This window comes from Sphaerodactylus townsendi, linkage group LG13 (assembly GCF_021028975.2).
Source record: "Sphaerodactylus townsendi isolate TG3544 linkage group LG13, MPM_Stown_v2.3, whole genome shotgun sequence".
NCBI lineage: Eukaryota > Metazoa > Chordata > Lepidosauria > Squamata > Sphaerodactylidae > Sphaerodactylus > Sphaerodactylus townsendi.
In genome coordinates, this window is record NC_059437.1 from 39,196,283 (window position 1) to 39,221,923 (window position 25,641).

Genomic DNA, 25,641 nt, shown 5'->3' on the forward strand with positions numbered 1-25,641 from the left:
CCCACCTACCTCACAGGGTGTTTGTTGTGAGGGGGGAAGGGTAAGGAGTTTGTTAGCCCCTTTGAGTCTCCTGTAGGAGAGAAAGGAGGGATATAAATCCAACTCTTCTTATCCTCCCCAGTCTCCCGAGGCTTGGAAGCGGCAATCTTTTGTAGTGATGCTCTGCATGTGTGATCATAAGGGTAAAGAGGCAGAGGCTGAAATCTTGACGAGTGAATTCTCCTCTCCACCCTTCCATCCTGCCTCCAGAGACCATACACAATCCCACATATTTGTGGCAACATAGTTATTTCTCTGTGGCGAAAGAGACAAGTTACCTGCCCTCCCCTAGCCAAATTCAGCCCACAAGTATTGTTTTTTTTCATGGGAGGGGATGAAGTGGGTTGAACTCTGTGTTTTGTATTTAGCCCCTGGTGGGGGGAATGAGATCCTCAGCTCTCATTGAGCAAAAAAGAATATCTTGGACTCCCTCTGGCATAACTTGTATCTCAGCTGGTCCCTTCTGTGGGGAGGTTTCCTGTCTTCCTCCCCCCACCTTCAAAGTTCTGATCTCCAAGAACGAAAAAGTTGTCCCCACCCCATTTTAGAAGATAGCTGAGAGTATCTAAATTTGCTACAGCCAAGCTTGTGTTCTATATCCGGTGATGCAGCCATGGCTGTGCAACTTCCTGAAATCCTTCTTTTAGGCTGACTTCTTGTCTGTACCTATGAAGCTACCATCGTAGCAAGCCTGATCCCAAGATCCTGTTGTTCTTCCCCTTTTTGCAGGTACCTTGGTAAGTCACGTGACTCTGCGGTTGATGAAGCCAGAATGTGATTTGGATGAATCCTGGTGCCAGGAAGACCTGCCCAGTGCTGTTCATAGAGTGGTTAACTTGCTGCATGGAAACACTGTTCCTGGCCGGATGAGCAAGGGGGAGGCAGCGAGTAAGGAAATTCTTTGATTCGTAGATTGGTAGTAATTTTGCTTTCATCTGCTCAGCCCTTTTCTTTTGGTTCTATTTCGTTTGCTCGCAACTGAAGAAAACAAGCGACAAGATCCTGCGTTTGCTAGTTAATCCCCCAAATCAGTTAATAGATGTAATTTTGGCTTGTCTGCACCTTTAGCAGAATTCTGCAGCTCCGTTATTATTGGGAGCTAGATGGAGCACGCATATTATTTCTATCCTGCAGGTACTTCACCGGCTGCCCTCAGTTACTGGACTTAACTAAAACATTGAATGGGACATTCTATTGACTCACTCTATGAAATCCATTTTGTGCCCTCTTAAGAAAGGCAGAGTATAAATAAAATAAATTGAGGCAGTAGCATTCAGCTGCAGTTTAAAGCTTGGTCCAAACCTCACTGAGGCCAGCAGCAAACTGAGCAAGCTGCGTTGACCTGTGGCTTCATACTGCTGGCTCCGCCTCCCAAGGGCCACCTCCGGTCAGGTGGAAATTGGGGGGCGGAGCCAACAGTATAAAACTAGAGCAGGTCCGCTCAGCATGCTCAGTTTGCTTCTGACCTCAGTGAGGTTTGGGGCCAGCTGAAACCAGCAGCAAACGGACTGTTCCAAATTCCATGCGGAGATTAGAACAAGGCACCTGGTCTTGCACTTGAACTCCATGTGGAGTTTGTGAATAGTCGGTGTCCAACTGTGCCATGACCCGGAATGGTGGCCACAGGAACTGGTGCCAGTAGCCCCCTTGTTCCCCCCCTTACTACATCAGTGGGTCTTTCCCAATACCTCTTCCGTGGGATCCTTTATCTGAAGAAGGCAAGGAGTGAATTGGACCTCCTACACATAAAGACAAAGGGAACCATGGGCCCTCTCCTCATTTTGAGTAGTCCCAGTACAACTAATTTAGTAGGGCATAGGCTAGGTTAAAACTGTGTCCGTGCCCAATGTTCTAATGCACAGGTGTCAAAACTCGTGGCCCTCCAGATGTTCATGAACTACAATTCCCATCAGCCCTTGCCAGCATAGCCAATGCTCATGCTGGGAGGGACTGATGGGAATTGTAGTTCATGAACATCTGGAGGGCCATGCAACAGTGTAAAGTGCTGTACCTGCCCATAACATGTGAGGAAGCAGCTTTACTCACTAACATCTCTGGGTTTTCTTCTGCTCCTTGTAGGTCATTTGCCACTGTCAGCTCCAGCATTTTCGTTGGTTTTTCCTCTCCTAAAGATGGTACTGCTGGAAACTCCCAACGACAAGGAAGAGAAGGAAGAACTTCTGGTCAAGGTTCTCCAAACCATCACAGTACATGCACAGCTCCGGTCAGTTACAGACAACCAGAGTTCACTGGTGGATGAGGTTAGAGCTGGTTCTTTATTCCAGAAATGTACTGAGGCGTTTTTTCCTTTTTGTATTTTTCGAGGCCTGTTGATTCCCACAGGATCTGACTTACAGTCCCATCCAAACTTGGTGGCTGTGGACAACGCCAGGTGGCATCGCATACCCTGATGCTCCCATGGAGGTTTCTCGACAGCGTGGGGAGGCTTGAACTGTAAAAAAGCCTCCCTGCCGCTGAGAAGCTCCCATTGGACTGAATGGAGCCCTGATATGTTGGCGGGGTGTCCCAGCTCCGGGGAGGGCCGTGGTGGCTGCACGCCATCAGAATCGCCCATCCGCTGGGGCAAGTGCGCCAAGGAGGGCTAATCCATTGACGCAGCTGCTGCTGCTTCCACAAGTGGATTCGCCCCCTGTCCCCACTTTGGATGAGGCTGTGAGTCCTGTTAGACAGAGTGTTAACAAATGTACGTTAAGCAGGAATAATATATGGTTAAAAAGTAAACTTGGGGCATAATAATATATGGTAAAAAAGTAAACTTGGGACAAAAAAAATCTAAAATGAAAAGTCTACAGACCTACACATTTGTTCTCTTTTTCGTTTTGTACTTCTTGGTTTGAGAGCTACTCTCTGGCCTGTTAACAGCATCATGATCCCTGATCACCTTCTGTCAATCAAACACATTAGGGTACTTCTTAATTTCCCCCAAACCCTTCAACTCCCTTGCCTTACAACCCAGAGGATTCTTTCTTTCCCCTCTATTTTGTGATAGTTCCCTGATCCCCAATGGTCCTAACCTCTGGATAGAGTAGCACTTCACTTTGATTGTGAGCTAACTGTTCCCCATTGGTTGTGCTGTTGCTCTCCATAATAAAGTAAATTCACTTTAATAAGAAATGTTTACACTTCCCCCTTTTGCCCTGTTTTCCGGCTACCTGTCAGAATGGTCCTGAGTTACTGCCTCGTACTGACATGCTGCTGCTCCTGACCAAAGTGATTGGAACCAGCTCTCCACGATTACAGGTGAGTTGGGCAACCAACAGGTAGCCCATGGGCCAAATGCATCCTCTGGAGCAATTGTATTGTTATCCACAATGACCCTAATAATATTTCCAAATTGTTAGCAGTAGGAGTTCTGTACTTCTAATATTAGGAGCTGCGTGGTGTAGTGGTTAAGGGCTTGCACTACCACTCACACGGTCAGGAGTTCAAGCCTCCTGTGGGTCAGATATCCTGACAGCTGGCTCATAGTCAACTCAGCCATCCATCCATTCCTTGGTCGGTAAATGAATACCTAGCACATAGCTAGGGGGTAAAGAATAGCTGGGGAAAACAATGGCAAACTACCCCACAAAAACGGCTTGCCTATGAAATCACTGCTTGCAGTGGTACCCCAGGGTCGGACACGACTGAAGGGGAAACTTTACCTTTTTACTTCTAATATTACATAGTATCTATTCGGGGTTTTCAGAGTTTAAGTATTCCATTAACTGTGAAGTCCTTTCAGCTGGGTGACCCTTTTTAGCCTATCTGGGACTATGGAGTAGTCTTATAAACATTGGCCATCCCTGTTCTAGGACATAGATGGCTCAGTTACTGAGTGATTGTGCTCTTGGCCAGTAATTCCAGTTCAGAGATTTCTGTTAGGAGGGGTATAGATGATCCGCATGGGACTTTGGGGGAATCAGGTGGTATTCTTAAATAGATGATACTTGGCTAGGTGGGCAATTGCCCACCATTAGTGTAGTTCATGATCCATTCATTAAAATATATTTGGTTCAAGGATCCCTAAGGAACTGCTGATCTCACAAAAGTATGCTATCTTTTCTCGCTAGTTATGTTGGGGAGTGGGCAGGTTTTCTTGACAAGAGATGTTGTAAAGCAAAGAATTCACTTACGATAGTGCTGGGGTTAGCACACTCATAGGATCTCTATTCTGGGCAGTTCGTGAACTGCAGAAGGCAGCCTGTAAATAACCAAAATAAACCGTGTTGTGGAAGTGACTTTGGTCATTCATTCTAAATCTGTTGCTGTTTCTCAGGTTTTGGCTTCAAACGCACTGACGGCCTTGTGCGCCAGCAGTAGCGGAGAGGACGGTTGCGCCTATGCAGAGCAAGAAGAAATTGACGTGCTGCTTCAAGCCCTTCAGTCTCCATGCATGAACGTTCGCGATGCAACTCTCCGGGTCAGCTGGAATCGAATTCTCACTTGGATAGAACAGTTATTGGCTTATGATCATCCTCCGCTCCACTTCATGACTTAGGCTTATTCCGCACTTGCAGAATAATGCACTTTCAAACTGCTTTCAGTGCTCTTTGAAGCTGTGCAGAATAGCAAAATCCACTTGCAAACAGTTGTGAAAGTGGTTTGAAAATGCATTATTTTGCGTGTGCGGAAGTGCTTTAGTGTTTATGCTGAACTTGTTTCCCCAAAACATGAGTATGCTGCTTCTTTTCTAAATTAGGGCCCTCAAGAGGGTGAGCAGTTCTTCCAAATTGAAGCCCTCAAGATGGCGAGCAATTTTAAAACATTAAAAAATAAAAAACAAGGAGCGTGTGGAAAATAAGTAGCGGAGAACCAACAAGGAGGGGATAGGTTAGTGAGCGTCCACCAAACAAAACAGAATAGACTTCTCCATCACTTGCTGATGGAGAACCGGGAATGAGTCAGGGTATTATGAATATGGAAGGATCTCCCAATGACTGTGGATATTAAATCTTGTAATGCAGATTCAGTGTTCGGGATCAAGGGGGAAGCCAGGTGCTGGGGACGAAAAAGGGGAGGGCTATTGCTTTAATTCCTTGCCTGTGAGCATAGCGCAGACTGACAACTGCCAAAGCTTCCTTGCATTCATTGCAGCATCTGCGATTGGGCTTTATACCATAGTGAGAAAGGCAGTGAAAAGTGAGTCGCATGGGAGCCTGAAGTTGATTCCAGTTGTGTGGAGCAATGGGTGAACAGCCCAACATGCGAATTGCAGGCTCTGGCAGAGAGAGCTGAGCCACTTCCTAGTTTCACCTTCTTCAGACAATTCCTGTGATTGAAGTCTTGAGATACTTGGCAGTGAGGAAGCTGACGATTAGCTTTGTACTGATTTGTCTGGTTGATTTCTGTTCAGGGATTGATGGAATTACAGATGGTGCTGCCAACTCCAGATAGTGATGAGACGAACGGGCTGAACCTCTTGCGCCGTCTCTGGGTTGTGAAGTTTGACAAGGAAGAAGAAATTGGGATGTTAGCAGAGAGGTGAGAAGTATCATTTGCAGTCCTTTTCTCCTACAGGCAGATAGTCCAAATGGTGAGTGGACATCACTGATTTGGGACCTGATGTAGCATATTCATGACCTGTGAACATATCAACGTGACTGTCAGTAGTTTTCCAAAGTCCCTTTACTACCTAAAGTTGACTTTATAGCTGGAATAGCCAGAGTTTGGGCAATACTCATGCAAAGTGCACGTTATGCCAAGCTGTGGGGGACTCTCTACAGTTTCTGCATACAGACAGATAATGGCAAGCAAGCTCTGAATGTCTCTTACCTTGAAAACATTACGGGGTCGCCATAAGTCAGCTGGGACTAGATACTACTTTCCATCATCATAAATTCCATAAAATTCAAGCTTGGTTGCTACAGAATTCGGAGTATCTTGACAGTCCTAGTGTGCACATGTATAGCTATCCTGTAGTGAAGTGCATCAACCAAAATAATGAAAGTATGTCTTGACCACTGTAAGGATTAGTAATTTGTGTTGAATCTTCAGAAACACAAAACCTCTAAAAACCAGTGCTAGGAGGTGACCTTGGGAGAAGACCTCAACCCTTTTGGCCCAGGTTATTGGCCCTCCATAATAATTAATTGGCCACTGTGAGTTGGGATGCTGGACGAGTTAGACCAGGAGTCTGCAACCTGCGGCTCTCCAGATGTTAATGAACTACAATTCCTATCAGCTGCTGCCAGCATGGCCAATTGGTTGCAGACCCCTGAGTTAGACCAACGGGCTGATCCAGCAGGGCCTGTTTTATGTTCTTACATCATGGGATTTATTTATTTCGTTCCTTACTTAAACCATTTATACCTCACCTTTTCCCCCAATGAGGACCCAAGGCGGCGTCTATGATTCTCCTCTCCTCCACTTAATCCTAACAACACTCCTATGAGGTAGGTTAGGCTGAGAATGTGTGACTAATCTGAGGTCACCCAGCAAGCTTCCATTGCAGAGTGCAGATTCGAACCTAGGTCTTGCAAATCCTCCTCTGATGCTCTGACCACTACACCCTGCTGGGCTTCCTTTTCCTAAGAGGACAAAAGCTCATTCTTAGGCAGCTGAACTCTGCAGCCAGAGCCACAGTCTGGCTAAATTAAGAAATATCCCTCAAACCCAAAGTTGTCTGTATTGCTCAGGTCTGAAAGCAAGATAGGGGATGGTTGTTTCAACTTCCTCTGTTACCTGCAGGCTGTGGGAGTCAATGGGCCTGGAGCTGCAGCCAGATATCTGTTCAGTGTTGATTGAAGACGTCATCCACCATGAGGAAGCCGTGCGGCAGGCAGGCGCCGAAGCGCTTTCCAAGGGCGTTGAACAATACCAAAGCCAAATGAGGGATGTCATGACCAAATTGATGGAGATTTATCAGGAGAAACTCTACGTGAGTCCCAAAAAGCAGTCTAACCGCATGCAAATGGAAATGCTTGTTTCTGCCTTTTGGGGTGCCTGAACAGTTTATTTTTTCCTGACCGACGCTTATCTCTTCTTCTCTTATCAGAGGCCCCCTCCCGTTTTGGATGCTCTTGGGCGGGTGATATCTGAATCTCCGCCTGACCAATGGGAAGCGAGGTACTCCCTATTTAAATTCCGGCTCTCTTAGACCCCTTCTGCACATGCAGAAGAATGCGTTTTCAAACCACTTTCACAACTGTTTGCAAGTGGATTTTGCTAGTTCGCGCATCTTCAAAGAGCACTGAAAGCAGTTTGAAAGTGCATTGTTCTGCATGTGCGGAAGGATCCTTGATCTAAATGAAATGTTCCAAGTTTTCTGTTGACGTTTAAAAAGGAGCAAGTGTGACATAAAAATGTAACAACTGGCATGTTATTCTGACAGGTGTGGCATTGCTTTGGCCCTGAACAAACTTTCTCAGCATCTGGATAGCTCACAGGTGAAGCCTCTCTTCCAGTTCTTTGTACCTGATGCCCTTAACGATCGCAATTCTGAGGTCCGGAGGTGTATGCTGGATGCAGCTCTCTCGGCACTCAATACCCACGGCAAGGCAAGTTGAATTTGATTCCTACTTCTAACATTAGAATGAGTTAGTGGGGGACCTGCAAGAACTTATGGGGTGCATCTCATTTCCCCTCCCCCCAAATGTCCTCTTTTCCTTTCTTCGAAGCCCCCTCTGCCTTCTCCCTTTTTCCTGCTTGTTTCTCTCCTTTCCATCTACCAGTCAGTGTACCTTTATATCCCCCAATCTACAGCTTCCCTTCTTTCCCTTGCCCTGGCAGCCTCTCCCCAGGAACCTGTAATCCAGTTGTGCTGTGCAGCTGCGCTGGACCCATTTGCCCTGCGGGGGAACCTGCAAAAACTGGAGAGGAGAACTGTCATTGTTAAGAGCAGGTTGATTCTAATCTGGAGAACCGGGTTTGATTCCCCACTCCCCCACTTGAGTTTGTAAGCCACCTTGAGTCTCCTTACAGGAGAGAAAGGTGGGATATAAATCCAAACTCCTCCTCCTCCTCCTCCTCCTCCTCCTCTTCCTCTCTTGTTTGATGCCATGTGGTTTTGCATGATTTAAATGTTCACTTTACCACTTGAATATGTATAGTAATTGCACCCCCTGTGTGGCTGACTTCTCATTTTATGCCCTACCATAGCAGGTATGTTCTTATGGTTTTTTTTTACTTGGTTTACTACTGCACTGTTCCCTGTCATTACTTTCAGTTGACTTTTAGAATATATAGGTGGGAACTGTACCTTTTCTGCCACCCCTCTCCCTCACCGCATGCCCATTCTTGCTGCTCTACCCTCTATCCCTGCAGCTCTGCCTCGATTTCATTTTGCATTAAAGGCATCGCCCCCACACTACCCAGTCCTGCTTAAGTGATTTCCTTCTGGTCACGGTTAACAATATCTTGACTTTCAGGACAGTGTTAACTCCCTGCTGCCAGTGTTCGAAGAGTTCCTGAAAAACGCACCGAACGATGCCAGCTATGATGCTGTGCGGCAGAGTGTAGTCATTCTGATGGGGTCTCTGGCTAAACATTTGGACAAGAGTGATCCCAAAGTGAAGCCAATCGTTGCCAAACTGATAGCAGCACTCTCCACTCCATCCCAACAGGTATTGTATCCCCCCCCCCCCCCGTTCCATAGTGACAGAACAAATCAGTGGACCTTCCCATCAGGATATGTGCAGGCCCCCACTTCCTATAATATATAGAAGCACAAACACATGAAGTTGTTGAAGCGAGCGTACTGAGCAAAGTCTTGCTTGCCTACACTGGTTCGTTTCATTCATCTTCATGGTTTCTGTGCAGTCCCACGTTGGGACTGTGCGTGGCAAGCCAGCTGTGGAAAAGATATCCAAAGCTTTCTAGCGGACCAGGAGCGCCCCTTCCTTCTAGCTCTTTCCCGCCAAAGTGATCACATGACCAGGAGCACAGGCCCTACTCCCTCAGTTCTCTTTTTGTCACCATTTTTGAGGCTGAGGAGACTAGTTTCTCTCATCAGTCGTCATTCTAATAACAAATAAACTTCATATAAAGCAGAAATGTTTCTGGATTTCTACTTTGCTATATTTCTCAAGAGGAATCTCCTCAGAATTGTGCCAACAGTGGCTTTAAAATGGTGCTGATAAATGCCCATTCTCTGTGCTTTATCTGCCTGGGGGATCACACAACAGAACTGCCTACTCTTTCTGTCACCAAGCTACCCCTCGAGTCATCTTGCTTTCTCTTTTGTCATTTTTTATGGGTCCCCCAATGTGTCAGAATCCTAATGTAAAGAAGTTTCTTTGAGCCCTACTTAGATTTAAATTTCTTGGCTCACCCAAACATTTTGTTTTGAACAAATTTTTTCCCAATGAACTGAAATTTACTGTGGACCTTAGAGCACTTTATAAATAATACTATTTATTTACTTATGTACAACTTTTGTTAATAACAATAAATATCACAGTATTTAGAAAGCAGGAGCAAAACAGCAATTCACTCATAAATGAGGAGCAAGTAAACTACACAATTGGATCATACAGAATTTGAACTGCAGAGTTTAATTATAAACCAGGATGGACATGTATTTCATTGAGATCTTGGAGTTTATCTGTGCATAAGTTTTTCAGCATATTTGGAGAAGGATAGTTGGGAAGTTAGTTGGGTTCAGAATAAACCACAACAGGGAGGAATAAGAATATGTGAAACTTTCTTTCAGATGGATGCTACTTCATGCTCCAAGTATTCCCTTACTATAAAAGAGGTCAAATTATTTTAATTTGGAGGGTTTAATTAAAATGGCCTTGGAGGTGATTAGGGGAAAGTGAAATGCTACATTTCCATAGTTGGCCACTTGGTGCTGCACGTATCAATGAGAACTCTAACAACAGCTAAAGGAGTGATAGCCATTCTGTACTTTTTACCGGTACTCATCCCTCTAAAACAGTGGCTCTCAACCTTCCTAATGCTGTGACCCTTTAATACAGTTCCTCATGTTGTGGTGACCCCCAACCATAAAACTATTTGTGTCTCGGTTCCTAAGACCATCAGAAATATGTGTTTTCCAATGGTCTTAGGGGTCGTGACCCACAGGTTGAGAACCACTGCTCTAAAAGATTTTGAGTTGAAGAGAAAATTGCAGAATTCCCTATGCTATAAACAGCAATCTATTGTAATATCTTGTTAAATGCTGACAAAACGGTCAAATGTCTTTATAAAAAAGAAAAAATGTAACCCAGCTGGGGATCTTCGTGACCCAGATATCTGAGCAGTGAAGTGCCTCTTATGTGGTTAGAAGGAATTCATGTGTGAAAAATATTCTTCAGCTATCAGAGGTTCATGAAGCATTAGGTCAGTCGGCATGCCTCTGGTGACCTGTCTCTGGCCCTTCCTATAGGTTCAGGAGTCTGTGGCTGGCTGCCTCCCGCCTCTTGTGCCCGCGATCAAAGACGATGCAGGAGGAATGATCCAGAAACTGATGCAGCTGCTGCTGGAATCGGATAAATACGCTGAAAGGAAAGGTGCTGCCTATGGGTTAGCTGGCCTAGTGAAAGGCCTTGGCATCCTCTCACTCAAGCAGCAGAAAATGATGTCCACTCTGACCGACGCCATCCAGGACAAGAAGAACTTCCGGAGGCGAGAAGGTGAATTAAGCGTGCTTTTCTCCTTTCAGCTCAGTTTGCACTGTTGAAACCAGGGGTGGTGGCGTTAGTGCAATCACCTCATTATCAGTTTGAACATGGCCATTTACAGTTGCGTTGCTGTAGAGATGGGGGTGTAGGGCAGCTCTCCCTTACATTGTCTTGGTCCTGCTGTTCAGAGGCCATGGTTTGAACATAGCCTTGCACCTTCACTGCAGAGGACTGAAGTCAGGTTTACGGGTAGAACGTGTCCTTCTCAGTTGGCCCGAGTGTTTCTTTATTAGCTGTGTGCTGCTCCAGTGTCTGAGAATCAGCGCAGGCAAGCGATTCATCTGCAGGCTGACTAATGCATTCTTCTGACTGACCGTTCTGTCTGTCCTTAGGGGCCTTGTTTGCCTTTGAGATGCTCTGCAACATGCTCGGGAAGCTCTTTGAGCCCTACGTGGTCCACGTGTTACCCCACTTGCTGCTCTGCTTCGGAGATGGAAATCAGTATGTTCGAGAGGTAAGGGGAGTAGAGTTCCCAAGAGTGTGGACGAAGAGCTTTATCCTTTTCCATCTGCTTTTCCAGTGCTTGGCATCCAAGTAAGGGAAAATCATATACTCATGTAGGGTTTTTTGCAGTTGGGAGGGAAGGGGTTGTAGCTGAGGATAGCAGTGGAACACAGTGGCAGACCTCTCGCTCTGCATGCACTGGGTACCAGACTTCTCTTGCCAAATCTGCCCCCCCCCCCCACTTCCTGGGCTCTCCATACTTCTGCCTCCCTTTGGGATGGAAGAGCATCCTGGATTAATTTGCTCCATGGGCAGTGAGCAGGATCTGCCAGGCAATAGACAACTCTGTGTGCTGATTTGAGTACTGGACTAAGATCTGTCCCAAGCTCAGTTGCCCGCTTTGCCCTGGGAACTCACTGGGGATGGGCCTGTCATTCTTGCTCAGCCTTAAGCGACTTCCCAGGGTTTTTTTGTCATGATTATAAAATACAGGAGGGGAGAACAATGATGCAAGCCACTGTGGGTCCCCACTGGGAGAATGGCAGGGTATAAACATCTAAATAAATAAAAGGTTTGAAGATGCTTTTAACTCCAGCTGGGCTGAGAAGTCTACGGCAGGCTCTGTCTGCAGTCCAACTTTTACAGCAGTTAATTGTTTTAAGAAGAGAAAAAGAAAAGCACAGATGTTTAGAAAATGGGGAACTGTGATGTTCTGACTCCCTGTGGCAAAGGGGTAAAGTATGAGATTCCTTGGAATGGCAGGGGCCTCCTATCTTCCAGTGGACGTTTTGGCAGTGGAGGCATGGCGAGCACCCCTCCCTGTGGATTTACTGGAGGAGAAAAGAGGTTGAACTGAGAGCCCAGCGATAGTCACACCATAATCAAGCAAGTGAAGCACTGGAAGGTGTAATCAAGAACACAGAAAGCACTAGAGCATAGGTGTCAAACTCGCGGCCCTCCAGAAGTTATGGACTACAGTTCCCATCATCCCCTGCCAGCATGATGCTGGCAGGGGTGATGAACTATAGTGTGCACTAGAGTATTACAGAAGGGGCCAAGCAATGGCAAAAGATGCACCTACCTTAAGGACAGTGGGAATTTTTATGGCTATCTGCTGTAGCTGTGTTACAAGAATTGGCAGGCTTCCTCTACCAGCAAGGGAATAAAACGCTTTCAAGAATTTGAGTGATCCTGCCTAATAGTTGGGCGCAGCAGGATGCAAACTGACTGCTGATGAGAGTGAAAAATCCAGAGTATTGATGTGGTTGTAATACATTTGTCTGTGGCTGATGCTTTCATCTCATCTCCCCACCCTCCCTCCCCGGGCACGACTACCATACCCATACCACCATTGCTAGGAGCAAGCCTGCTCTTCCCTCAGCTTGTATGCGAGGGAGAATTACATTGTGCAGCGGGATCTCGTTAGAAACTGAGGGCAGATTCTAAACCTTGTCATCTTTGCCTCGAGGCTGCCGACGACTGTGCCAAAGCAGTGATGAGCAACCTGAGTGCCCACGGCGTGAAGCTGGTCCTGCCATCGTTGCTGGCTGCATTAGAGGAGGAATCCTGGAGAACCAAAGCTGGTAAGATCTTTATTATTTCAGACGTCCTCTACTCAGGGAGGCAACGCAGACCTCTTCAGTCAGGCCTCATCTGGGCAGTGCTAGTTTTTTTCTGTTTCATGCTACTAGTAGTCTGGGTTTCCTTTTGTATTTCAGCCCCTATCATGGAATTGGGAAAACAGGCTTGGAATCAAAAGTTCCCTGTGTCCATTCTTGCGTGCGTGTGTGTATGTGTGCACACGTGTGCATATGTCATAAAATAAGTTTCTATTCCTCATAGCAAATAGAATTCAGATTTTTAAACCATGTCTTTGAAAAGTTTCCATTCTGAATGTATGGACGGGAGGAGAATCCTGTTAGTTCTGGATGAACATTATTTTCCTCTCACTCCTCTCAAATGTAGTCAACTGTCTGCTGTAGGAGCTTTTGGTCTCACAGTCCATCCCCCCACCCCCACAAGTTTCCCTGACAACTTCTGAGCTAATTGACTTCTCCTCCTTGTAATTGAGAGCCAGTGTGGTGTAGTAGTTAAGAGCAGGTGCAGTCTAATCTGGAGAACCGGGTTTGATTCCCCACACTGTCAGTTGAGCTATGGAGGCTTATCTGTTGAACCAGATTAGCTTGTGCACTCTCAGCACATGCCAACTTGGTGACCTTGGTCTAGCCACAATTCTTTGGAGCTCTCTCAGCCCCACCTACATCACAGTGTGTTTGTAGGGGGAGGGGAAGAGAAAGGAGATTGTAAGCCCCTTTGAGTCTCCTTACAGGAGAGAAAGGGGGATATAAATCAAAACTCTTCTTCTGCTCCAGTGAGTAGTTTGCTAATCTCCTCTTTCACACCTTCTTCAGGTTCTGTGGAATTGCTTGGGGCCATGGCCTACTGCGCTCCCAAGCAGCTCTCGTCCTGCTTGCCAAACATTGTGCCAAAACTCACTGAAGTCCTCACAGACTCTCATGTGAAGGTCCAGAAGGCAGGACAGCAGGCGCTTCGGCAGATCGGGTCGGTTATCAGAAATCCTGAGATTTTAGGTAAGCGTCTGACTTGCAGGATGTATTCCACTAACAGAGCTTAATAACAGTATTGAAGAGCACAGGCTTTCATGTGTCATCTGGAATCCCTGTACGCACACAGGAGCCATTTGATTAAAGTGGAGTAAACTGTAAAAATTCTGTATTAGAAATAGATGAGTGGAATATAAAGACAAGCTGCAGGTAGGAATGGACATGGACAGAGGAGCTGTAGGACTACATGCAACAGGTAGGGTCTGTAGGTGCAGCCGGCTGGGAAGAAGCAATTTGTGTCGTCTGAGGCTTCCAATACGACTACTTTGCAGTCTCTCACTGCTGTTGGACTTTGAAGTGATGGTTGTATCTTATTGCTATTGTCAGTAGGTTTGGTTAGGACTGACAAAGGGAGAGACTTCACATCATGCAGAATTGTGGGATTTACTGCCACAAAGCATCATGGTACCAGTAACTTAAACATCTTTGGAAAAAGATCTGTTCTCCATTCATTTACCTCCAAAAATGGCTGCCAGTCATGATGGCTGATTAGAACATCTGTGGACAGAGGCAGTATATGAATACCAGTTATTGGTGGGACAAATTTTCATGGCCTCTTCGTGAGCCAGGAAAAAATTTGTAAAAAGCCAACAGTATAAGTGCAGATATTTATTCCGTTAGCACGCCCTACAATTATCATGTTTGGTTCCTCAGTCAGAGGCGTACCTAGGGAAAATGTAGCCCCGTGCAAAATCTGAGTCATGTCTGTCCCTGTCCCTCCCCCACATGGGTGGCCGCCCTCCCCCACCATGACCAAACAACCTTTTTTTGCACCAGGTCATCTCAAAGCCACCATCACATTATAGAACATGCCCCAACTTACAGATCTGAACACAGAGCTGGCCCACTGAAAATGTGTGATTTTCCTCCTCCCACGTGACAAAATGGCCGCAGCTCAGGGACATTTGACCCTATATGTCCCCCTGGGTGGTATGTCCCTGTCCTCAGGGAATAAACCTAGTTTGTGAGTGCCTGAAGACATTTTTTTATTAATAATTTTATTAGGTTTAAAATATATAGAAATTATTACATCCATTTAGCATAACTTGTCATTTGGGGACAAAACACAACAGAAAAAAGAGCAGATAATGAAGAAACATAGAGAGTAGAAAGCAGAAAAAGAAAGAGTAAGAGAGAAAAAGGAAACAAGGGTAAGAGTTTAGAGAAGCAAGAGGGGACTTGTATTTCCATTGATTATAAAAGAGGAAAAGATTAGAGACAGGATATGAAGTGACATTTTGCTGGCTTCGTTTACATTTTATTATGGTATTTATTAGGTTTAAAATATATAGAAATTATTACATCCATTTAGCATAACTTGTCATTTGGGGACAAAACACAACAGAAAAAAGAGCAGATAATGAAGAAACATAGAGAGTAGAAAGCAGAAAAAGAAAGAGTAAGAGAGAAAAAGGAAACAAGGGTAAGAGTTTAGAGAAGCAAGAGGGGACTTGTATTTCCATTGATTATAAAAGAGGAAAAGATTAGAGACAGGATATGAGAAAGTAACAAGAAAGAAGTGCCTGAAGACATTTTGCTGGCTTCCGTTTACAGTAGAATGATAGATGCGATGGATCGTTTATCCGATCTAGCAAGGCAGTTCTTGTATTGGATGAGACTTTTTCTCAAGAGGAGTCCCGTTGCTGTTAGCACAGTGGTGACTTCTTACTGTGACCTTATTCCTCTGCCTCCTTTTCCAATACGCAGCGATTGCGCCAGTTCTTCTGGATGCCTTGACAGATCCCTCCAGGAAGACTCAGAAATGTCTGCAGACTCTGCTGGAGACCAAATTTGTCCACTTCATCGACGCGCCTTCTCTAGCCCTCATCATGCCTATTGTCCAGAGAGCTTTCCAAGACCGTTCCACAGACACCAGGAAGATGGCTGCCCAAATCATTGGGAATATGTATTCACTATTGACTATTGATGATGATCAAGAAGGTATGCCAGCTGCTGAGTGACAGCTTTGTGCTGCTGGAGACTTGCGGACCTTGAGAACCCAAGGGTTAAGGTTAAGTGAAGGCATCCTGTGTACTTATTGGGGATCACACCTGCCGTACAGTGAAGTAGTATATGCTGTCTCTCAATCAAATACCATGTTTCCCCGAAAATAAGACAGTGTCTTATATTAATTTTTGCTCCCAAAGAATAGCATATGTATTTTGTGGCAGGGGATGTCTTGATTTTTCTCACTGTGTTCTGTTAGGTACGGACGTAGCTTCCAAACAAAAACTTTGCTATGTCTTATTTTCAGGGGATGTCTTATATTTGAGGGACACAGGGTAGTTTTATCATCTTTCCTCCAAGGAGCTCAGGTTGCTGGAGTGGGGGTTTGAATTGGGGGCTCCCCGGAACTTCGCTGGACACCACGCTACACTGATGCTCTTCTGTCTGTTTTCAATGTATTAGTTAGGCCCAATGTGAAGGAACAAACCCACAAGCCCTCCCTGTTTCTTTGAGTTTGTCCCTGGGAGGTCAGAAACCCCACAGCTATCCCAACTCTGCCCCTTTCCCTCATTCTCCAGGAGCGCCAAAACCTTACTGAGTCTCACTGCTACCAGCAAGGCTGAAAATATCTCTTAAACAGCCTCCCATCGAGCACTTTGACCCTGCATTGCTGTTTAGAGGCTCTGCCTAGTTGCCTTGCCTGCTCATTTCTCTCCTCCAAGCTAGCATATTTATCACAGCTTCACTGTTTTGTGCTGTCTTTCTCCTGGGATGGCAAGTTTACATGCTGCCCTTCCCTTTTGTGACACTTCAGATAACATGACTAAACTAGCATGTGGAGGTAGTAGTGGGAGTGACTTGAGGTTTCGTTCAGCAGAAGCACTTTCCCCCCCAGTCCTGCTACCGGGCATGTTTTTCTATGGTACAACTATTCTTATTTCTAGTCTACTTTTTCCCAAATGATTTTTTTCTACGTTATTGTCTTCTTCAGGATCTGGCTCCTTACCTGCCCAGCGTGACTCCTGGACTGAAGGCCTCTTTGTTGGATCCTGTACCTGAGGTATGCCTTCCTGCCATTCTTTCATCTACTGCTAGACGTATGAAACTGCCTTATAGAGAGTCACAATAGTGGCCCATGTTGGCATTTCTTATTCCAATAGGCGCATAGGTCTCCCCTAGATCCTGTTAACTGGAGACATTGGAAACTTAACCTTGGACTATCTGCATGCAAACTGTGTTTTACCAACTGAACCACCAGTACCAAGTCAGTCCATTTCACCCCGGACTATCTATTCTGAATGCAGCAGCTCTCCAGAATACCAGCCTTGTTCCATTAGATCCTTTCACTGGAGAGGCCGGTAGTCGAACCTTGTGCAGGCAAAATATGTGCACGCCACTGAGTTCCTAGCTGCTTGCTTCTGTCTAGTTCTAGTTACCTCTTTCTTTGAATCTGCAGGTCCGCACGGTATCTGCAAAGGCACTGGGGGCCATGGTGAAGGGGATGGGGGAGTCCTGCTTCGAGGACTTGCTGCCTTGGTTGATGGAGACCCTGACGTATGAGCAGAGTTCGGTGGATCGATCTGGTGCTGCACAAGGCAAGAATGACTGGCTTTGTCTAACGCTGGTGTTGTCTTCTCCTTCCTTTCCCATCTGCCATGTAAACTTGGCTCAAGACTGTGCACGAGGTGATAGGAAGTGTTGCTGTCTTGTTGATGAAGTGCTGAAGTTAGGTGCAAGAGAGCCAGCGGCTGATTGGGAGTATTCCAGGCAATCTAGGGCCAGGAACTGATGGCCTTGACACTCCATCTGCACTGTCCTACCTCTCAAGATTGTTCAGAGGTTAATTAAGTAAAGTTAACCAAATGCTTCCTACCTTAGAATCATAGAATCATAGAGTTGGAAGAGACCCCAAGGGCCATCTAGCCCAACCCCCGGCCATGCAGGAACACACAATCAAAGAACTCCTGACATATGTTCATCCAGCCTCTGTTTAAAAACCTCCAAAGAAGGAGACTCCACCACTTTCTGAGGCAGTGAATTCCACTGTCGAACAGCCCTGACAGTCCAAAAGTTCTTCCTAATGTTTAGGTGGAATCTCTTTTCCTGCCCCTTGAATCCATTACCTTAAAAAAATATAATTGATGAATAACTATCAAAGACATGAGAAAGATCCAAGCTTAAAAGAAATAACCATTCTGCAGCAAGGGAACCTAGATCCTACTTATAGAGAAGCTGAATTTGATATCCATTACCAATTATACAGATGAAACACATTTATTGCATTTCTCTCTCTGGTTCTTTTTTTGTGTGGAATGAAATGTTCTGTTGTTGCTTGGCATTGGGAAAGAGCAAGGGGTTATTTATTTATTTATTCATTCATTCATTCATTCATTCATTCATTCATTCATTCATTCATTCATTCATTCATTCATTCATTCATTCATTCACCGCCCTCCCCCTCAGGGCGGTGAACAAACAGATAGATAGAGCACAGTAAAATCATTAAACCAAAATTGAATAAGCATTAAATGATGGCTCTATATTATTAAAACCAATCCCATTAAAATGCAGCGTTCTAACATCAAATTTGGAGTATTGAATCTCTTTCCTCTGCTGGTGAGATTTCATCAGGAGTTTTTCATGCTCATTCAAGGTCATCTTTGCAAACTGAAAACATAGAAGTTTACTTTAAAGAGAGAAAAGTTGAGATGGTCAGGAAGCCAGATTCTCTGGGTCATACCATATTCTGCAGCCTTTGTGTGGAAACATAGCATGTATGCAGCCTTGAGTATAATATCTTCATCTTTATAACGTAGAGGCCTGGGACCTTCGTACCTTCGGGACCGTCTTACCCCATATGTCCCTACACGGCCTCTACGTTCGTTAGAGGCCAATTTACTGGTGGTCCCTGGTCCCTCGATGATGTGACTGGCCTCTACCCGGGCCAGGGCTTTTACACCCCCGCCCCCTGCCTGGTGGAACACGCTACCACCAGCTATCCGGGCCCTGCGGGATCTTGGAGTTCATACAGAGACATAATAAGACCTGAGTGTTACGAGTTTGGAGGGCCGACCGCTGATGCCCCCCTCCCCTTTCCCCCTCCTTTTCCTTACATTCTGGGTTCTCCGCTTCTCTGTTTTATTTTCCAGGGTGGATCTATGAAGTTCTGTTTTTACGATTGGATGCCAATGTAGCATTATTGATTGCTGTTTTATTGTGTTGTTCACCGCCCAGAGCCCTTCGGGGGAGGGGTGGTATATAAAACCAATTATAAATAAATAAATAAATAAATAAATAAATAAATAAATAAATAAATAAATAAATAAATAAATAAATAAAAAATTAACACTGAGCTCTTTCCCTCCCTGTCCTGCCAATATAGGTCTGGCTGAAGTCATGGCAGGCTTGGGGGTAGAAAAGCTGGAGAAACTCATGCCAGAAATTGTAGCTACAGCCAGCAAAGTGGACATCGCCCCACATGTTCGAGATGGTTATATTATGATGTTCAACTATTTGCCCATTACCTTCGGCGAGAAGTTTATACCTTATGTCGGACCCATCATACCTTGCATCCTTAAGGTAGGGAGCAGTTGGACGTCTGAACCTTTTCTTCAGGGGGATGGAAGCTGTTTTTAAGGTTACTGGTTTTAAGTTTATTGGGAGCTGCGTTCGCTCTCTGATTGCTCAACTTGGGTCGTTGCATTTTTCCTGTGACTTTTGTCTTGTGCCTCAAAAACTGCGGCCATAATTAGTATCCGTTTGCTTAGGCACTGGCTGATGAGAATGAGTTTGTGCGAGACACAGCCTTGCGTGCTGGGCAGAGGATTATAAGCATGTACGCCGAGACAGCCATTGCGCTGCTGCTGCCCCAGCTGGAGCAGGGTCTCTTTGACGACCTGTGGCGGATCAGGTAAGATACAGATTTCCAGGTAGGCGAGTTCTTAGTTGGGTAGTCTTGGTCTTCCTGTAGCGGACAGTGGGAGGGATGTGGTCTTAAGGCAGTGGTGGTGAACCTACGGCACTCCAGATGTTCATGGACTACAATTCCCATCAGCCCCTGCCAGCATGGCCAATTGGGGGCTAATAGGAGTTGTAGTCCATGAACATCTGGAGTGCCATAGGTTCACCACCACTGTCTTAAGGCTTCTTGTAGGTTCCTTGTAAAAGACTCTGGCCCCGTCCGCACATGCACAATAATGCACTTTCAATCCATTTTCAATGCACTTGGCAGCTGGATTTTACTGTGAGGAATAGCAAAACCCACTTTGAAACTATTGTGAAAGTGGATTGAAAGTGCATTATTCTGCTTGTGCAGATGGGGCTTGAAAGCTACACAGAGCAGAATTTTATCACACATAATCAGATTACGGCCATGAGGATGACTTTTGAAAATTATTAGGAAAAAGTTTGAATCCTGTGGCACCTTTAAGACCAACAATGTTTTATTCTTGGTATAAGCCCGTGATGGTGAACCTTTGGCACTCCAGATGTTATGGACTACAATTCCCATCATCAGCCCTGCTGCCATGGCGAATTAGCCATGCTGGCGAGAGCTGATAATTACGTCAACATCTGGAGTAAAATTATACATCACTGGTATAAGCTCTTGTGTGCACACATACTTCTCCAGTTCTTGGGGAACTGTTCTATCAGCTGTTCCCAGGGTATTTATTATTTATTTATTTATTTATTTATTAAATTTATAGGCTGCCTCATCCCCGAAGGGCTCGATGACCCTGAGATGACCCTTCAGATATTGCCTTTTACAGTCATGTGCCTTAACTATCCATGTCTTAAACAGCACACAGGCCTTACTCAGGAAATGGGGAGACGCACACCTACTTCCCTGCTGAGTTGTGCATTTGGAAAAAGAAATCCAGAATCTTTCAGGCCGTGTGTGCTTAAGTGTAACCACTGGATTGCCTTTATCCCCACCTCTGTTCCTGTTTCTCAGGTTTAGTTCTGTTCAGTTGCTCGGAGACCTCCTGTTCCACATCTCAGGAGTCACTGGAAAAATGACCACAGAAACTGCCTCTGAGGATGACAACTTTGGCACAGCCCAGTCCAATAAAGTGAGAGCTGTTTTTCTTCTATACCTGTTACTGCCACAGAATAATTTACAAAAAAAGTGGCAGCACATTTTTCGCTGGGTGTCCAGTGGCACAAAAAACCTGTAATAGCTGTTTCTTTGTTAAAGTCCTTTCTGTGTTAATTCTGTTTTTTTCAGGCCATCATTCATGCACTCGGCGTGGAGCGGAGGAACAGAGTCTTGGCAGGGCTGTACATGGGCCGCTCAGATACCCAGCTGGTTGTTCGCCAGGCATCCTTGCACGTCTGGAAGATTGTGGTCTCAAACACGCCCCGCACACTCCGGGAGATTCTGCCAACCCTTTTTGGCCTCCTTTTGGGATTCTTGGCCAGTACTTGTGCTGACAAGAGAACAGTTGAGTGTTTGGGCGGATAAGTCTTTTCCCACTGATTTTACTGCCAGATGATATTTTGGCACTGTTAGTGAATGAATGCTGTTTATGAACCTGCTCATGAGGAGTCCTCATCCCATTTGGCTGTACCCACTTTGGGTGTAGAATTGATGTTATGCCAGCCTAATGTTTGTGGGATTGTACATCATGTTGAATCATAGAATCATAGAGTTGGAAGAGACCCCAAGGGCCATCAAGTCCAACCTCCTGCCATGCAGGAACACACAATCAAAGCACTCCCGACATATGTTCATCCAGCCTCTGTTTAAAAACCTCCAAAGAAGGAGACTCCACCACTCTCCAAGGCAGTGAATTCCACTGTCGAACAGCCCTGACAGTCCGAAAGTTCTTCCTAGTGTTTAGGTGGAATCTCTTTTCCTGCATCTTGAATCCATTACTCCATGTCCTAGTCTCTGAGGCAGCAGAAAACAAGCTTGCTCCCTCTTCGACATGAAATAGAGTTATGGAATCTAACTATACCCATCTGCATCGGAAGGGGTGGAGGATAGAGGTCTCATGGATCAAGGCTGTCTATTTTGAAGTTCATGCATAAAGACTGCTCTAGGACAGGGGTCTGCAACCTGCAGCTCTCCAGATGTTCATGGACTACAATTCCCATCAGCCCTTGCCATCATGGCCAATTGACCATGCTGGCAGGTGCTGATGGGATTTGTAGTCCATGAACATCTGGAGAGCCGCAGGTTGAAGACCCCTGCTCTAGGACATGTGGCATCCAGTACATTGAACGTGGTGGGCCCTGGAGGAGGGCAGATGAACTGGATCCCACTCCACATGTAGTCTTTTAAAGGCAGAGCCATGGGTGACCGGGGCTCTTATCTCTTCCTCATGTGAATGGAAAGTCAGCATTTAGCTCAGAGGTCGAATTGATCACAGTTGGATCTGTTCTATTTAACTCACCCTGATTTTCTTGTTCCGTGATGGCAGATAGCAGCACGGACGTTGGGAGACCTTGTCCGAAAGCTGGGCGAAAAGATCCTCCCGGAAATCATCCCCATTTTGGAAGAAGGCCTGAGGTCTGAGATGAGCGACAAGAGGCAAGGGGTCTGCATTGGGCTGAGCGAGATAATGAAGTCCACCAGCAGGGATGCTGTAAGTTTGCTTCCCGTTGTAGCAGCAGCAGGGAGTCTTGTGGTCATTCCTGCAAATCTCAGGGTAGGATGTATTTAGGGTTTGGTTCCAGAGAGCAATGTATCCTCTCCTTATCAATGTGGCATAGTGGTTAAGAGCAGGTGGATTCTAATTTGGAGAACCGGGTTTGATTCCCCACTCCTCCATCTGAGTGGCAGAGGCTTATCTGGTGAACCAGATGTGTTTCCGCACTCCTACATTCCTGCTGGGTGACCTTGGGCTAGTCACAGTTCTTCAGAACTCTCTTAACCGCATCCACCTCACTGTTGTGGTGAGAGGTCTGTTGTGGGGAGAGGAAGGGAAAGGAGTTTGTAAGCCACCTTGAGTTTCCTTACAGAGAGAAAGTATAAATCCAAATTCCTCCTCCTCCTCCTTCATCTCTGTCACATTGTGCTTTTTAAAATATGCTTCTCCTTTTGATGTGGCATTTAATTTCTATGTTGGGAAATGTAGGGAATGAAGCTCTTTTGCTATGTGTGTGTGTACAGTATTTTTCTGCCCTGCTGCAGTTCTGGAATCCTTCTTATGTGGCTTGGGGGCAGGGCTTGTGCCTGCATGGTACCTCTTCCTGACAAAATAAAATACTTTTGCAATTCCAAAGAGACTGGAAATGTGGGGATCTTGTCTGCAGATTATGGAGCCAAAGAGCTGAACATTTCTTCTTAAGTAGAATGTAGAAAATATTGCAGGAATGTTAGCTTTCTCCACAAGATTATTTTTTTTCTGAACAGTCTGTTGGTTTCCTGGGAGTTTGGGTACAGCTCCCTCCACAATAACCGTTGTCCCTGCAGGTGCTGTGCTTCTCTGAGTCCTTGGTCCCGACAGTGAGGAAAGCTCTGTGTGACCCTCTAGAAGAGGTTAGAGAAGCAGCAGCCAAAACGTTTGAACAACTGCACGCAACCATCGGATTTCAGGCTCTCGAAGACATCTTGCCCTTCTTGCTGAAGCAGCTGGTAAATAAGTGAAATGTTGCTGAGTTTGGAGTGTTTGCAAAATTCTGTACACCTGGCAGGCAAGATTCAGGAGGATTGTGTTGGTAGCAGCCATGAAAACTAACTTCGTTGGGGACTTTATAATGGATAAGTGTATTAGTGGATCTTGTAAAAAAAAAGAGGAACTTCCATGTTCAGGTGCAGTTCACCTCTGATTACTATCTCTGAGGATGAACAGTAGAGGTCCAGTGGGGATTATTGCAGTGACAAGATCACGGGTCTAGGGCCCCTGATCTTCTTTGGTGGTAGCAAAGTAAATTCAATCCCATATTTGTGAAGTGCGTTTCTATGTGGCATCTGGACTACCAGGGCTCACAGGTGTGTGTGTGTGTCCCGTCTAGAAGCCTGATTTTAATTTTTCTCCCTCCCTCTCTAGGATGACAAAGAGACATCTGAGTTTGCTCTGGATGGCCTTAAGCAAGTTATGGCTGTGAAGAGCCGCGTGGTGCTGCCTTATTTGGTGCCAAAGGTATATTGGTGGACAGCGTCCGAAATCATCCAAAAGTCATCTCTCTCTACATTGTCTCAGTTGTTGAAGCTGTTGTTTTTTAGGGGCCTGTTCGCACACTATCTTCAGAGGTCTAGAGTCCTAAGTAGAGCAACACCTGTCTAAACCATTGGCTTCATTAAGCTAAGAAGAGTTTAACTCTTCTTAGGGTTGCATTGAACGCACGCAGCCTGCCTCCTGCTGGGTCGGGATACTCTTACCCAGTAGTATTGTCCGCTCTTGGCTGACAACAACTCTACAAGATCTTCCCCAGCCTTGGCCCCAAGATGGTTTTTAGCAGGAGGTTCCAAGCATTGAGCCTGGAAGTTCTTACACTTCAAAGCGTGTGTTCCATCTCAGAGATGCGTCCCATTTTTTTTTAAAAAGCAGAGTATGAATATGAAGATTTTCAAAAAACAAGTGCATCACACAAGTTCAGTCATTGAAGCACTATGACTGAGTGAGTGTATAACCAATGGCAAGTCCAGATTTCTGTGAAACAGCCCTTAGAAATTGGGGTCGCAGTTCGAAGTAGAGATTGATTGATTTGGTTTTCCCAAAACACGACATCGTGCTAGTGCTGTGTCAGGGCTATAGATTCAGGATGTGCTTTCCCTGCAACTTGTGTTGTCTTCTCTTTTTCCCTTAGCTCATTTCTGCTCCTGTGAACACAAGAGTCCTGGCATTCCTCTCAGCGGTGGCTGGGGATGCTCTTACCCGGCACCTTGGTGTAATCTTGCCTGCTATGATGTCAGCACTGAAGGAGAAGCTTGGGACAGGTGAAGAGCAGCAGGTACGTCCTCCGAGGGGAAACTTAGTGGAGGCATAGGTCTTCTTTGGGCTCAGACCAGGGAGATATTCTTCAAGAAATAGCTGCTGGATAGAAAGCCAGTGGAATTCCATCAACGCAATAGCAGTTCCATTAGGTGGGAAATAATTTGTGTTCACCGGATTGCATGCTACCTAATTTGTTTGTTCTGTGCTACTGTAAAAAACATGTTTCTGCAGCAGGGGTACAATTAACTGTATGGTATTAATAAGGCCACGTGAGAATTTGCTGCTTGCTCGTGGCTTACCCAGTGGAGGAGTCCCTGTGTGGATAGGATGGTCCTTCCCACTCCCTTCTGCCTAGTGCAGTGACCGGGAGGAACCAGTTGGGGTTTTGAAGTCGTGGAGGTGGCCAACAACAACCAATGTTCTGATGCTGCCCTGGACTTGTTTGTGTGCCCAATGCTGGCCGTCTCTCACGTGCAGAGCAGGGTGGGAGACGTCTTCAGTCTGACTGGCAGTGATATCTGTGTCCGATCTCTGTGATTCAGACCGGGAGGCGTATCTCCTGCACTCAGAGAACAGCTTGGCTGGCCCAGAAGCATCACAAAAAGCACTGCTTTTCTTGGGCGCTGGAAGGATGGGGAGATGGGAAATCCCTTCCAGAGGCAGCCGTCTCCCATTTCCTAACAGCAGGGCTACCCCTCAGCAGGAGAAGCAGCAGAGTGTGACTGTCTGGTCCTTTTTTAAACTCAGCCAGAGGAACCCTCTGAACCAATGTACTCAGAGGCTAAGTTTTCTGCTCAGGGTTCAAAGCCATCATGGTATATGTGAGAAGTGGCATGGGGGTTGGAGAAGAGAGGAATGCAGAAAACACCAGCCGTGAAGCAAGTGCAACCCGTGGGCCAAACCTGGTGGTAAAAGACTTTATCCATCTTTCTGTATCTTTTGGATTTAGAAGAAGAGGTGTTTGGATTTATACCCCACCTTTCTTTCCTGTAAGGAGACTCAAGGTGGCTTACAAACTCTTTTCCCTTCCTCTCCCCACAACAGACCCCTTGTGAGGTAGGTGGGGCTGAGAGAGTT

The 25,641-nt window shown here is 45.8% G+C and overlaps 1 protein-coding gene across 1 annotated transcript in view; it reads left to right on the plus strand.

The window, feature by feature from the left end:
- The window catches only part of GCN1 (GCN1 activator of EIF2AK4), a 63,365-nt gene that overhangs the window by 24,929 nt on the left and 12,795 nt on the right, over window positions 1–25,641 (plus strand). Inside the window, exons 25-48 of the mRNA XM_048514307.1 lie at window positions 769–927; window positions 2,119–2,300; window positions 3,220–3,300; window positions 4,319–4,462; window positions 5,396–5,523; window positions 6,730–6,919; window positions 7,037–7,107; window positions 7,373–7,538; window positions 8,409–8,603; window positions 10,370–10,616; window positions 10,997–11,118; window positions 12,577–12,691; window positions 13,520–13,699; window positions 15,440–15,681; window positions 16,671–16,739; window positions 17,136–17,274; window positions 19,062–19,258; window positions 19,447–19,589; window positions 20,634–20,751; window positions 20,907–21,122; window positions 22,105–22,269; window positions 23,100–23,261; window positions 23,677–23,769; window positions 24,437–24,580. Coding sequence (XP_048370264.1) covers window positions 769–927; window positions 2,119–2,300; window positions 3,220–3,300; window positions 4,319–4,462; window positions 5,396–5,523; window positions 6,730–6,919; window positions 7,037–7,107; window positions 7,373–7,538; window positions 8,409–8,603; window positions 10,370–10,616; window positions 10,997–11,118; window positions 12,577–12,691; window positions 13,520–13,699; window positions 15,440–15,681; window positions 16,671–16,739; window positions 17,136–17,274; window positions 19,062–19,258; window positions 19,447–19,589; window positions 20,634–20,751; window positions 20,907–21,122; window positions 22,105–22,269; window positions 23,100–23,261; window positions 23,677–23,769; window positions 24,437–24,580 — 3,668 coding nt within the window. The remainder of the gene's footprint in view (window positions 1–768; window positions 928–2,118; window positions 2,301–3,219; window positions 3,301–4,318; window positions 4,463–5,395; window positions 5,524–6,729; window positions 6,920–7,036; window positions 7,108–7,372; window positions 7,539–8,408; window positions 8,604–10,369; window positions 10,617–10,996; window positions 11,119–12,576; window positions 12,692–13,519; window positions 13,700–15,439; window positions 15,682–16,670; window positions 16,740–17,135; window positions 17,275–19,061; window positions 19,259–19,446; window positions 19,590–20,633; window positions 20,752–20,906; window positions 21,123–22,104; window positions 22,270–23,099; window positions 23,262–23,676; window positions 23,770–24,436; window positions 24,581–25,641) is intronic.